Genomic DNA, 13,182 nt, shown 5'->3' on the forward strand with positions numbered 1-13,182 from the left:
CCAGTGACCAACTGGGGGCTTTGCTACCTGTCCCCTTAACTATAGATTCTGCAGAGTTAAAGGTCTTGGTCTCCAAAGGACTATATTTTCTTTTTTTTTTTTTTTTTAAAGATTTTATTTATTTATTTGAGAGGTAGAGTTATAGACAGTGAGAGGGAGAAACAGAGAAAAGTCTTCCGTCTGTTGGTTCACTCCCCAAATGGCCGCAACAGCCGGAGCTGCGCCGATCCAAAGCCAGGAGTCAGGTGCTTCTTCCCGGTCTCCCATATGGATGCAGGGGCTCAAGAACTTGAGCCATCTTCTGCTTTCCCAGGCCACAGTAGAGAGCTGGACTGGAAGAGGAGCAGCCAGGACTAGGACCGGCACCCATATGGGATGCCGGCGCCACAGGTGGAGGATTAACCTACTGCACCATGGTGCTGGCCCTGGGACTATACTTTCAATAGGGGCACAGCAAGAATCCTATTGCATTGTAAGGTAAGGTCTAGGACAAAGGAAAGAAGGGGAGATGCTATCTTTTTTTTTTTTTTAAGATTTATTTATTTTAAAGGCAGAGTTACAGAGAGAAAGAGAGAGAGCGAGGTCTTCCACCCGCTGGTTCACTCCCCAAATGGCTGCAACAGCTGGGGCTAGACCAATCCAAAGTTAAGAGCCAGGAGCTTCTGGGTCTCCCATGTGGGTGCAGAGGTGTAAGCACTTGGGCTATGTTTTGTTGCTTTTCCAGGTACATTTACAGGGAGCTGGATTGCAAGTGAAGCAGCTGGGACTCAAACTGGCACCCATACGGGATGCCAGCATTGCAGGCAGTGGCTTAACCCAAACTATCGCAGTAACCCAGTGCGCCACAGCACTGGCTCCAGGAGTCTTTATCTTTTTTTTTTTTTTTTTTTTTTTTTTGACAGGCAGAGTGGACAGTGAGAGAGAGACAGAGAGAGAAAGGTCTTCCTTTGCCGTTGGTTCACCCTCCAATGGCCGCCGCTGCAGCCGGCGCACCGCGCTGATCCAGGAGTCTTTATCTTGACAGGGACAATTTATCCTAATCATTTCAGAGGAATTTGAGCTGCTGTAACTATAGTGGGAGCAGGGAGGAGTTTGTGTGAAACCTACATGATCCTTGAAGGGCCTCTTATGACAGGAAAGGTATAGTAACAGCAACTCTGCCTGAGAAGTGAATTATAACCAGGGATTCAGACCACTCCTGGAAGAGGTTGTAGGTAATTCCACCAAGTAAGCCACTGAGAATGACGGAGGTAGAAGCTCAGGGTGAAGGGAATCTAGAATGGATAGGAAAGGAGAGAATCAGTATCACCTACAGCCTCATGATCAACAGCAAGGGCAAAAGCTATAGTCTTTCCCTGCTAACTCCTTCATCCTCTCAGGAAGAGAGACCCAGTGGAATTCCAAAGGAGCCACTCTTGGACTGTAGATGGAAAGTAGATCTAAAAGATGGACCATGGGGCCAGCGCTGTGGCGCAGTGGGTTAACGCCCTGGCCTGAGGTGCCAGCATCCCATATGGGCACTGGTTCGAGACCCAGCTGCTCCACTCCCCATTCAGCTCTCTGCTATGGCCTGGGAAAGCAGAGGAAGATGGCCCAAGTCCTTGGGCCCCTGCACCCTTGTGGGAGACCCGGAGGAAGCTCCTGGCTCCTGGCTTCAGATCAGCGCAGCTCCGGTCGTTGCAGCCAATTGGGGAGTGAACCATCGGATGGAAGACCTCTCTCTCTCTTTCTCTCTCTGCCTTTCCTCTCTCTATGTAACTCTGACTTTCAAATAAATAAATAAATCTTTAAAAGATGGACCAGTAGATTCTGAAAAACACTGAGATGAGTTTGCCAGACTGCCTCCCGCCCCCCACAAGGAAGGCCTTGCTGCATGGCTGTGATGAGTGGTCAGGACACCTTCTCCTGGTAGCAAATAATTGTCAGAGCCTCCAGGGCCTATGCCTCAGCTACACAGCACTGCCTCACTGAAGGATACGCTCCGCCTGGGTAATCCATATCAAGTAACTGAATAATGCATGATGTGGTGGCCCGGCCATATCGACTGGACCCAAGAACACCAGGTCATACTTACTCCAGGGCTCTCCATGGGGAGACCAAAACTTTGTAGAACTTGCATTGCACTTCAGCTTCTATGCTCAGTCCTGCTTCATCTCTCTTGATGATCCAAAACTCTGCTTCCAGTCTGCTTCTGCAGAACCCAAACTGACAGCAAATCTTTTTTTTAAAAACTTTTATTTAATAAATATAAATTTCCAAAGTACAACTTTTGAATTATAGCAGCTTCCCCCCCATAAGCTCCCTCCCACCCACAACCATCTCATCTCCCACTCCCTCTCCCATCCCATTCTTCATCACGATTCATTTTCAATTATCTTTATATACAGAAGATCAACTTAGTATATACTCAGTAAAGATTTCAACAGTTTGCACCCACAAAGACACACAAAGTATAGAGTACTGTTTAGGTAGTAGTATTACCATTAATTTGCATAGTACAACACATTAAGGACAGAGGTCCTACATGGGGAGCAAGCGCACAGTGACTCCGGTTGTTGATTTAACAATTGACACTCTTATTGATGAAGTCAGTAATCACCTGATGCTCTTGTCATGAGCTGCCAAGGCTATGGAAACCTCTTGAGTTCACCAACTCTGATCTGACAGCAATTCTTATTGTAAATAACAATGAATCCTGAACTATAGTTGGTATTGGGGCGAGAATACTTATTTTAAAAACTTTTCTGTGGGGCCTGTGCTGTACTATAGAGAGTAAAGCTGCTGCCTGTGGTGCCAGCATCTCATACAGGTGCCTGTTTGAGTCCCAGGTGCTCCATTTTTGATCCCACTCCTTGCTAATGTGCCTGGGAAAGCAGTAGAGAATGGCCCTAGTTCTTGGGTCCCTGCATCCACATGGGAGACGCGGAAGAAGCTCCTGACTCCTGGCTTTGGCCTGGTCCAGCCCTGGCCACAGAAGCCATTTGGGCAGTGAACCAGCAGATGGAAGATCTCTATCTCTCCCTCTCCTCCCCTGTATCTCTGACTTTCAAAAAATAAATAAATTTTTTTAAAAAAGTGTTCTCTGCTTAGAGAACGTAATTTGATTATAGCACAACCAATGCATGGTAAAGGAAATGGTTGTTTAGTTTTTCATGTTTAATGTATTTAGTGCAGCCTTCAGTATGATGCATTTTTATTCTTGCTTTTTCCTAGTTTTCAACCTTAAGTGAAAAAAAGTCTTGTATTTTACAAAAAGAATAAGAAATTTGCTTCCAGTATAAGTCCTGTCTTCCCCAGAAAGGCAGAATTGAGGCACTGTTCATTAACCAGACAGGGAAACCAGTCTCTTATGGAGTAGAGGAAACACAGCTCCTAATGGTCACCTCCCTCCATTGTTTACTAGGAAGGCCATTTTTGGTTTCGATTACGGTAAAACATTGGATTTTAGTCAAATTCTTTAAGAGTTCAAAAGTACAGAACTCTTTAGGAGGCTTGCTCTTTCTAAATATTTTCTCAGAGGTTAAAAATTAAATTTCAAAAGTATATGTGGTTGGAAAAACATCTTCGGCAGAGACAGATCCTGAACACCTCTAACATGAAGCTTATTCATGTTCTTCTGTCACTTTTGTGCTTCTACTTAAGTTTTTACAGGGTAAGTAATTTAATCTTTATGCGAACTATTTAAAGATTATAGAATATAGGGAAAATCTTAAAGGTGCAATTTTAACCTAAATGTTACATACTTCAGTTGTCATCCATGCTTTTATACAGTCAATACCAAATATGTTAATATCTTAAAAACAGTCTTTATATCCTTACGTATGTGTTTAGACATTGATCTGAAGAAGAATTTTATAATGCAAGGCTCTAATTTACTCTAATTAATCAATAAATGTTCACTAATTCCTTCTTTGTGAAGTGTCATAAATTGAGGACCATCTACTTTATGATACAAATAGCATATGGCAAAGAACTTTAATGGTCAGACAGATCATTTCATGCTGAGAGGTCAAGAAAAGATTATAGACCAAGTAGGATTTCAGCTGGACCTATAATCCAGAATTAGGTTTGATCAGTGGTGAGACAGAGTCGTGCTTACCAGCCCTTCTAGCCAGGAAAAGCAGCAATGGCTACAGATGGCAGAAGTCAGCAAAGCACCAGGCTCCTTCAGATGAAGGATTAGTGTGAATATCTTGCTAACTACTAAGGAGGAAAAACTGAAATGACACAATGTAGTGAAATTAGAGGGTTGCCTTTTAAGGTTAATAGTGTTAAAGACATTTTAGAATTGATCAGTGATTACCAACTTTTGTAATAGATTCCAAAAATGTTTTGTCTTAATGCCACTACTTAAAAAAATCAGAATTACATCTGTAGTTTCCTGTAACTTCTAAAATATGTATTATTGTTGCAATTTATAATAGAGAACAATGAATAAATGAAACGCTCATTAATTAGAAGTTTACTGAATTATTATAACTCATAAATGAACCATCATGTAGTCATTAAAATGGTATAGTTCTATATTTATTATAATTAAAAATGTCCTACTACAGTCTTATTTTTGTCAAGGAAGAAGAAAACCATGTCTTACATACAATTGCAGATAACACAAGAATGATACTTATAGTTGCTTAAAAAATTCTTGTGTGATATGGGTTGGTAGTTAACAGTTGCAATCTAATGGGATTACTGTGATTTTATTTCTTGTTTTATAAGTTTCTGAATTCCAGAGTTCAGATTTTTTATTTTATTCATTCTTTATTAAAATGAATGTGTATTATTACTTTACAATTATTTTGAAAATAATAATTCAGCTCCATTTTTTATTCTTGGAACAAAAACAGAGTTGTCATCTTACTCATTTTGTTATTTTTAACCTTTACCTATAAACAAAGGGGAAAATAATGTTCTCACAGAGTTATTGCTAAAAATCAAATAAATAATACTTGGGAAAGCACACAAAAAAATTTAAGATTCAGTTTAACTGCTAACATGATGATTGTGGTAGACTGTATGCAGCCCTAAATCTTCTATTCTCTTTTCATTCTAGCTCTTTGCAGTCTCTCACTACAGTGTCTTTCTCTAGCAATAACTCTGTGAGAATATTATTTTTATTTCCACATTTTGTAAGAGGATACAGGATAAGAAAAGTATAGTCACATAGCCAAGATCACTCAGCTAGTTAGCAGTTCAAAGAGGGATTTCTAATAATGCCCAAAAGAAGAGGAAGGTGGTAGACTTTTCCTCAATTTGGTCATATTTGATTTTTTCCCCCTGTGTTTATAGGTAAAGGTGAAATATAACAAAATGAATAAGGTGACAATTCTGATATAAAGCAGAGTGGCTGTGTGCTGGGGTTGATAAGGCCTAGGTGACTGTTTTGTTTCTTTTTTTTATTAATTTATTTGAAAGGCAGGGTTACAGAGAAGCAGGGAGAGAGGGAGAGAGGGGTTCTATCCACTGCTTCACACCCCAAATGGTCACAATGGCCAGAGCTAGGCTGGTCTGAAGCCAGAAGCCAGGAGCTTCTGGATCTCCTAATCGGGTGCAGGAGCCCAAGGACCTTGGCCATCTTCTACTGCTTTCCCAGGCCATAGCAGAGAGCTGGATCAGATGTGGAGCAGCTAAGTCTCAAACCAACACCCATATAGGATGCTAGCACTGCAGGCAGCGGCTTTACCTGCTATACCATAGCACTGACTCCTCCAATTTGCTTTCTAATGAATGACTATCTATCTAAAATGGTTTTGTTCCACTCCTGCCTAGAGAACAAAGGCAGAGTTCACATAAAAATAATTATTATTATTATTTCATTGCAAACACCACAGACATGACCTAAAAGGAAAAAAAAAAAAGGCTATGTACACAAATAAACAGCAGCAACTTAAAGCACTGGAATCATGTTTATAGATGAGGCTGTAGTAATAATGCTAAAAAAATATTTTATGGGGCTGGCATTGTGGTGTAGGTGGTTAAGCCGCTACCTGCAATCCCAGCATCTCATATGGGTGTCAGTTCGTGTCCTGGCTACTCTGCTTCTGATCCAGCTACCTGCTAATGCTCTTGGGAAAGCAGCAGAAATTGTCCCAAGTGTGTGGGGCCCTGCACCCACGTGGGAAACCTGGATGAAGCTCCTGGCTCCTGGTTTCAGCCTGGCCCAGCCCCAGCCTTTGTGGATATTTGAGAAGTGAACCAGAGGATGGAAGACCCCTCTGTCTCTCCCTCTCTCTTTGTACTCTGCCTTCGAGAGAATAAATCTTTAAAAAATTACATTTGTGCATGTGTTCCTGGTATATGTAAATATATTTATGAGTAATAAATGCACTTCTATATAAATAAGTATACCTTTGAAAACAAAATTTAAACATATACATTATATTTTAATAATCATGCTGACCATTGATCTTTCATAGGATAATGCCACTAATATATTTCATTGATTTTGAGATTTTTTTCATTTTACTCTTATGGCATATTAGGGAAAAATACCTCACAAAAGAGCATCATGAGGGGCTGTCACTGCTGTGTAATAGGTTAAGCCTCTGCTTGCAGTGCCGGCATTCCATGTGGGCTGTTCCACTTCTGATCCATCTCCCTGCTAATGACCTGGGAAAGCAGCAGAAGATGGCCCAAGCCCTTGGGCCCCTGCATGCATGAGGGAGACCCAAATGAGTGGCAGACTCTGCCTCTCAAATAAATAAATAAATCTTTAAAAAATAAGTTAAAAAGAGCATCATGAACATAAGTATACAGTGAGAGGTTCGCCATTAATGACATTGGATACAAAACTGTATTCCAGATTGTCTTTTGATACTGCTGACTTAGTGAAATAGCTGATCCAGCATCATTCATTCACTCAGCATCAAAATCTAGGAGCTGGGGCCGGTGCTGTGGTGTCGTAAAAGCTGCTGCCTTCAGCACCAGCATTCCATATGGATGCCAGTTAGAGTCCCAGCTGCTCCACTTCCTATCTAACTCTCTGCTATGGCCTGGGAAAACTAGACTTTGGCCCCTGTACCCATGTGGGATACTCAGAAGAATTTCCAGGCTCCTGGCTTCAGATCAGTTCAGCTCAGGCCATTGTAGCCATCTGGGGAGTGAACCAGTGGATGGAAGACCTACCTCTCTCTCTCTCTCTCTCTCTCTCTCTGCCTCTGCCTCTGCCTCTGCCTCTGCCTCTGCCTCTGCCTTTTGGTAGCTCTGCCTCTCAAATAAATAAATCTTTAAAAAAAAAAATAAGACCTACCCTCAACCCCTACATGGATTAAATTGTTGAACCTTATTGCTTTTACTTGTTCAAGTGTCTTTCAAAGCTATTCTTGTTTTTTGTTTTTTGTTTTTTTTTTTTTTATTTGACAGAGTTAGACTGTGAGAGAGACAGAAAGAAAGGTCTTCCTTCGATTGGTTCACCCCGCAAATGGCCGCTATGGTTGGAGCTACGCCAATCTGAAGGCAGGAGCCAGGTGCTTCTTCCTGGTCTCCCATGCGGGTGCAGGGCCCAAGCACTTGGGCCACCCTCCACTGCCTTCCCGGGCCACAGCAGAGAGCTGGACTGGAAGAGGAGTAACCGGCACTAGAACCCGGCGCCTATATGGGATGCTGGTGCCGCAGGCAGAGGATTAACCAAGTGAGCCACGGCGCCGGCCCTCAAAGCTATTCTTATGCTCTACTCTAGCCCCAACTTCTCCAGTTTTCTGACAGTGATCTCCCCATTTGAAGTACATTCAATGCTGTATACTTGATGTTGAGTTGGCTTATGAAGCCCTAAATATGTTCAACACCATCTCTTCTCTATGTTGCTAGAACCAGCCTTCTGGCAGCTACACCTATTTTTCCTGTTCTTGCTCAACTGCTACTGCCTCCATGAGATTTTATACACCCCCTAAAAAGATTTATCCTCATCTACCCCAGTTCTCTAAAATTACTGCATCCTGTTTGTACCACTGGTGTATCACCAGGCTGTACCCTGTGTACTAGCTATCAAGTATGTTTCTAGTTTATTGCCTTAAAAGTCTTTAATAGATAAAGACTGTGTCATATTTATCTTAGCAAGGTTTTGCATATAGTGGAAATTTAATAAAAGAGTTTGCATTTAAGTTTTATGTTTATGTTTATTTTTCTTTTTTTAAATTTTATTTGTTATACAAATTTTATGTATTTATATGAACAGATTTATGAACTGAGGAATATAGATACTTTCAACCCTACCCTCTCTCCTGCCCACACTCCCACCCTTCCTCCTCCTCTCTCTTCCCACTCTTAATTTTTACAAAGATCTATATTCAGTTTACTTTATACTCATAAGATTAAGCCTACACAAAGTAAAGAGTTCAACAAATAGTATGAAGAAAAAAAACACTGTTCCTCAACAGTAGATATAAGGGCTGTAAACAATCATTGAATCTCAAAATGTCAGTTTCACTCATAAACATTACATTTTAGGTGTTTTGTTAGTTACCACAGACCAGGGAAAACATGATATTTGTCTTTTGGGGACTGGCTTATTTCACTAAGTATAATGGTTTCCAGTTGCATCCATATTGTTGCAAAAGACAGGATTTCATTTTTTTTTAACCACTGAGTTGTATTCCATAGCGCATATATACCGTAATTTCTTTACCTAATCATCAGTTGATGGACATTTTTGTTTTAAAGGGAGAGAGACGGAGTCAGAGAGGGATCATTCATCTGGTTCACTTTGGATCATTCATTTGGTTCACTCCCCAAATGCCTGCCCCAAATGCCAGGTTTTGGTCAAGCTAAAGCTAGGAACCAAGAATTCAATTCTTGTTTCCCACGTGGGTGATAGGGACCCCAAGTAATTGATCCATTACCTGCTGGGTGTGCATAAGCAGGAAGCTGGAATTTGAAGTAGAGCCAGGAATTGTATCCAGGCATTCTGATATGGAATGCAGATGTTCCAAGCAGCATCTTAACTATTACACTCAATGCCTGCCCCTGCATTGAAAAATAATTTTTTTTATTTTGCATAACTGTTTTTTAAAAGGCAGATAGACAATAAACAAGGTAAACATGTTATATCTGTTGCATTAAGTTCCAGTTTCTGAACAGTTTTTTAGTTAATAATCGTCATCCAAATCAGAATCCACTACTTTTCTTCTGTTGAATTTAACTGTTATTTTCTTTTCTGTTTGTTGGCTTAATTTTTCAAGGATTTCTATTAAACCTTGTTCTAATACCTTGCCACTCAGTTGTCCATATCTTGCCATCTGTATAAGGGAATTTTCTACTGCTTTAGTTTTTTCAGGCTTTACAAGTGCCAAGTTACTTAACCTGGCCTGGGCTGACTGATCCAGAACTTGGGCTAAGATACCGTTTCTCATTTCTGCTTCCCTGTGCTTTGCTTCCTGTGGCGCTGCATCGTCGGGATCCCCGTGCTTCGCCTGCAGCTCCGCCAGCCTCTGCTTCCTCAGCGCCTCCGCCATGATGTGTCAGTATGAGGCCTCAGATATTCTCCCACTCACGCTGAGGTAGCTCCCACAACCTGTCAGCGTGAGTGTGGCCTTCAGCACTGCACAGGCCTAAAAATAGAATTAACAAATGTCATCCATCAAATCATTACAAAAGACTTTGTCAGCACCAAGTTTGTTATTCTCTAACATGACTGCTGAGATTCTTTGATTTCTTCAAAGGTAGAACTTTATGTTGACCTCAGCATAATACCAGCTCCTATAAATTGCAAGCCTAGTACATGTCAACTGTTACATATTATTTCTCTTTTTTTAAGGCTTATGTTATTTTTTTAAAGCTTTGTTTTATTTATTTGAAAAACAGAGCTACAGAGAGAGGCAGACACAGAGAGGTCAGTCTTCCATCCGATGGTTCACTCCCCAATTGGCTGTAGCAGCCGGAGCTGCGTCGATCCGAAGCCAGGAGCCAGGAGCTTCTTCTGGTCTCCCACACGGCTGCAGGGGCCCAAGGACTTGGGCCATCTTCCACTGCTACCCTAGGCCATAGTAGAGAGCTGGATTGGAAGAGGAGCAGCCGGACGAGAACCGGTGCCAATATGGGATGCCAGTGCTTCAGGCCAGGGCATTAACCCGCTGCGCCACACTGCTGGCCCCAAGGCTTATGTTATTTGAAAAGCAGAGTTACAGAGAGAGGGAGAAACAGAGATCTTCCATCCACTGGTTCACTCCCCAATTGGCTGCAACAGCCAGGGTTGTGCCAGGCTGAAAGCAGGAGAGAGGAGCTTCTTCCATGTCTCCCACATGGGTATAGGGGCCAAGCACTTGGACCATCTCTGGTGCTCTCCCAGGCACATTAGAAGGGAGTTGGACTGGAAGTGGAGCAGCTAGGACTTGAACCATCACCCCTATGGGATGCCAGCATTGTAGGTGGCAGTTCAACCCTTATACCACAATGCTGACCCCCATATACATTATTTCTGAGCCTTACAAAAACCTAGCAGGAGATGAGCTATTATATTCCTTTAATAAATAAGAAAATTTATGTTTTATGAGGGTAAGTTGCCCAAGGCCGTAATAACTTTAAGTGCCCAAGCCAAGTCTAGAAACCAGGTTTGTTTCATTCTTAAAACCACCAGATCACATCACCTTCATCTGTACTGTGGGGTAGTTCTGTATTTTTCTTTTGTGTCACTTACCTTCAAAAAGAAGACTGTAGCCTGTTGTCAAGTTAATGTTTTTGTATGTTTGATAGGTCACTTCAACATCAAATGCATCTCCAGAGGATCTTGTGGAGAAGAAATGTTTAATGAAAAAATACACACATCTCTCCTGCAGTAAAGTCTTTTGCCAGCCGTGGCAGAAATGCATTGATGGAACCTGTGTTTGTAAACTCCCCTATCAGTGCCCAAAGAATGGTACCTCAGTGTGTGCAACTAATGGCAAAAGCTACCCATCTTACTGTCACCAAAAGAGTTTTGAATGTCTTCATCCAGGGACAAAGTTTTTAAATAATGGAAAATGCACACCTGAAGGTAGGATAAGCCTAGTTTTCAAGTTATTCTGTGATACTAGCTCAATTGTATAGCACACTTTTCCTGTGAAATCTTATGATGATAACTCAAAATTCTTCTCTAGATCCTTAATAGTAATAGTGATGAAGCTAAAGAAATCAAGGGTCACCAGAATCCAGCCAGACCTTCCTTGAATCCAGAACACACAGAAAGGAGGCCAGGCCTTCCCCATGAGTGCCTGCTCCACTCTCTGCTGCCTAGTCCTTTAGAACTGTCACCATGACACCATGACTTCTGCTTGGTTAAGGGGATTATTCCCAGGCTCATCAGGTTGGTTCAGATCCCAGTGAAAAGCCCATCTGTGAGATTGATACTGACTTGTAGTCCAGTTGGGCCTCAGGCCTTGCTTTGGACCTCCAGCCCAGTCAGTTTGTTCCATTTTCATCTCCTCAGCCCCCAGCCCTTTCTCTCAGGCCCAACTCCAGTTGCCCTGCTATCCAAGGGGAGCCACTGCAGACCTAGGAAGCTTGGCACATCCGACCAGAGACCTTGTCTCTACTCCATCCAGGGGCCTAATATATTGAGGAGATTGAGATCTTTGTATGCTGACTAATGGAGTGGCTAAAATTTGAGATTTCATTGTGGATCAGATTTAGTACCTCCATACCCGCCTGACCTGTTGTCGGCAAGCTGTGTGACCTCAACCCCAATTCCCTCATCTGTAACATGTGCAGAATAAAAGTTCCTAGTCACAAGACTATGTATTAAATAAAATGAGATATGTAAAGCATTTCACACGGTACTTGGCACATGGGAAGTACTCATTAAATTTTAGCTATGATAGCAAAACTCAGGTTCACTGTCTTCTGATGTCAAGTTACCGTAGACATTTTGTAAATTTACAGAGAGATCCTTAAAATAATCTTTCATTTACCAGTTCACAGAAGCCTGCATATTGTTATGATGTTGGGTTAAGATGTTGAGGTATTATGAAAAGGAGGGGAAAAAAGCTCCTTGTTTGAGGCCATCTGTTATCTGTTGGAGAGCAAAAAGGCCAAAGTGGAGGTTATTTGTCAGTGTTGGATCTTTTTTGCTCTTGTTACATTGTTTGCCTTAAATAAATGAGGATTCTTTCTATATTTTCTTTAATTGCTTGGCCTACTTCTAAGAGTGTGTACTGTAGAATAAAATCAATACAGCAGTTCAATTGCTGGCTCCACTATTTGGGGAAATAACTTCTAGATTTGGATTCCTTATGTGTGAACATTGTAATCAATACAGGCTTGATTTTCTTAGGGTTGGTGTGAGGATTTAATGATCTTTTGTATAACTAAGTAGCATAGCACTAACATGTTATGAACACTCTTAAAATAATCACTTATTATTATTTGTTGAAATATTTATGGTGTTCAAAATTAATTGAAATTCTTTTTTATTATTTTAAAATCTCTTAAGTAAGAGGGTAAAAATAATTACCTAAATATTGCTCATCCTTTTGACTTTTTGTTTTAGGAAAATTCAATGTTTCTTTGAAGTATGGCAATACAGACTCAGAGGGAATTGTTGAAGTGAAACTTGTGGAACAAGATAAGAGTATGTTCATATGTAAGAGAAGCTGGAGCATACGGGAAGCCAATGTAGTCTGCTTTGACCTTGGATTTCAACAGTGAGTGCTTTTGTCAGGGGATTTTTCTGAGCTGATTTCTTGTTCTACCTCTTCTTTCTGTTTCTCAATTTCCTTGTGTGTAACCTGAGATTATTAACTACCTACTTCATAGCATTGTAGGAAGATTAAACGTGTTCATGTTTGCTTAGCACTCAACTATAGTTTTGTGATAGTGCCTGGATATGAATCCTTTGGTGATTCTGTAAGTCCCAAATATGTTACTGTCTATTTATACTCATTGATAATTAATGTCTGTTTCCTCACATCAAGTACTGTTTATGGCTTTTCTTTTTTTCTATTGATCAGCCTTACAGTGACTTACCTACTTGATTAATCTTTCTGATTTTTTAATTTATAAATGGTCTCTTGTTTCTTTATTTTATAGTTCATTAATCTTTGCTTCCCTTCTTTTCACTTTTGTATTTTTTCTAATTCCTTAAGTTGAATGCTTAACTCAACCATCTTCAACTTTTCTTTATTTCCTAATATAAACATTTAAGGTACAAACTCCCAGACTCTAAGTAATACTTCATCTGCATACCATTAGCTTTCATCAATGGCATCTTATTTA

General features: G+C 40.9%; 1 protein-coding gene and 1 pseudogene across 9 annotated transcripts in view; one reads left to right on the plus strand and one right to left on the minus strand.

The window, feature by feature from the left end:
• The window catches only part of CFI (complement factor I), a 61,441-nt gene that overhangs the window by 15,159 nt on the left and 33,100 nt on the right, over positions 1 to 13,182 (plus strand). For 6 of the 9 annotated variants that reach the window (XM_070047754.1, XM_070047758.1, XM_051819516.2 and 3 more), the window contains 2 exons: positions 10,687 to 10,966; positions 12,458 to 12,611. In XM_070047754.1, coding sequence (XP_069903855.1) covers positions 10,741 to 10,966; positions 12,458 to 12,611 — 380 coding nt within the window. In that variant the 5' untranslated portion in view covers positions 10,687 to 10,740. Of the gene's footprint in view, positions 1 to 3,332; positions 3,653 to 7,362; positions 7,631 to 10,686; positions 10,967 to 12,457; positions 12,612 to 13,182 lie in introns of those variants that run through there. The other 3 variants (XM_070047753.1, XM_002717131.5, XM_008267487.4) reach the window with 3 other exon arrangements.
• Positions 9,034 to 9,489, minus strand: LOC138843513 (programmed cell death protein 5 pseudogene; annotated as a pseudogene).

The sequence above is a fragment of the Oryctolagus cuniculus genome, chromosome 8, assembly GCF_964237555.1.
Source record: "Oryctolagus cuniculus chromosome 8, mOryCun1.1, whole genome shotgun sequence".
NCBI lineage: Eukaryota > Metazoa > Chordata > Mammalia > Lagomorpha > Leporidae > Oryctolagus > Oryctolagus cuniculus.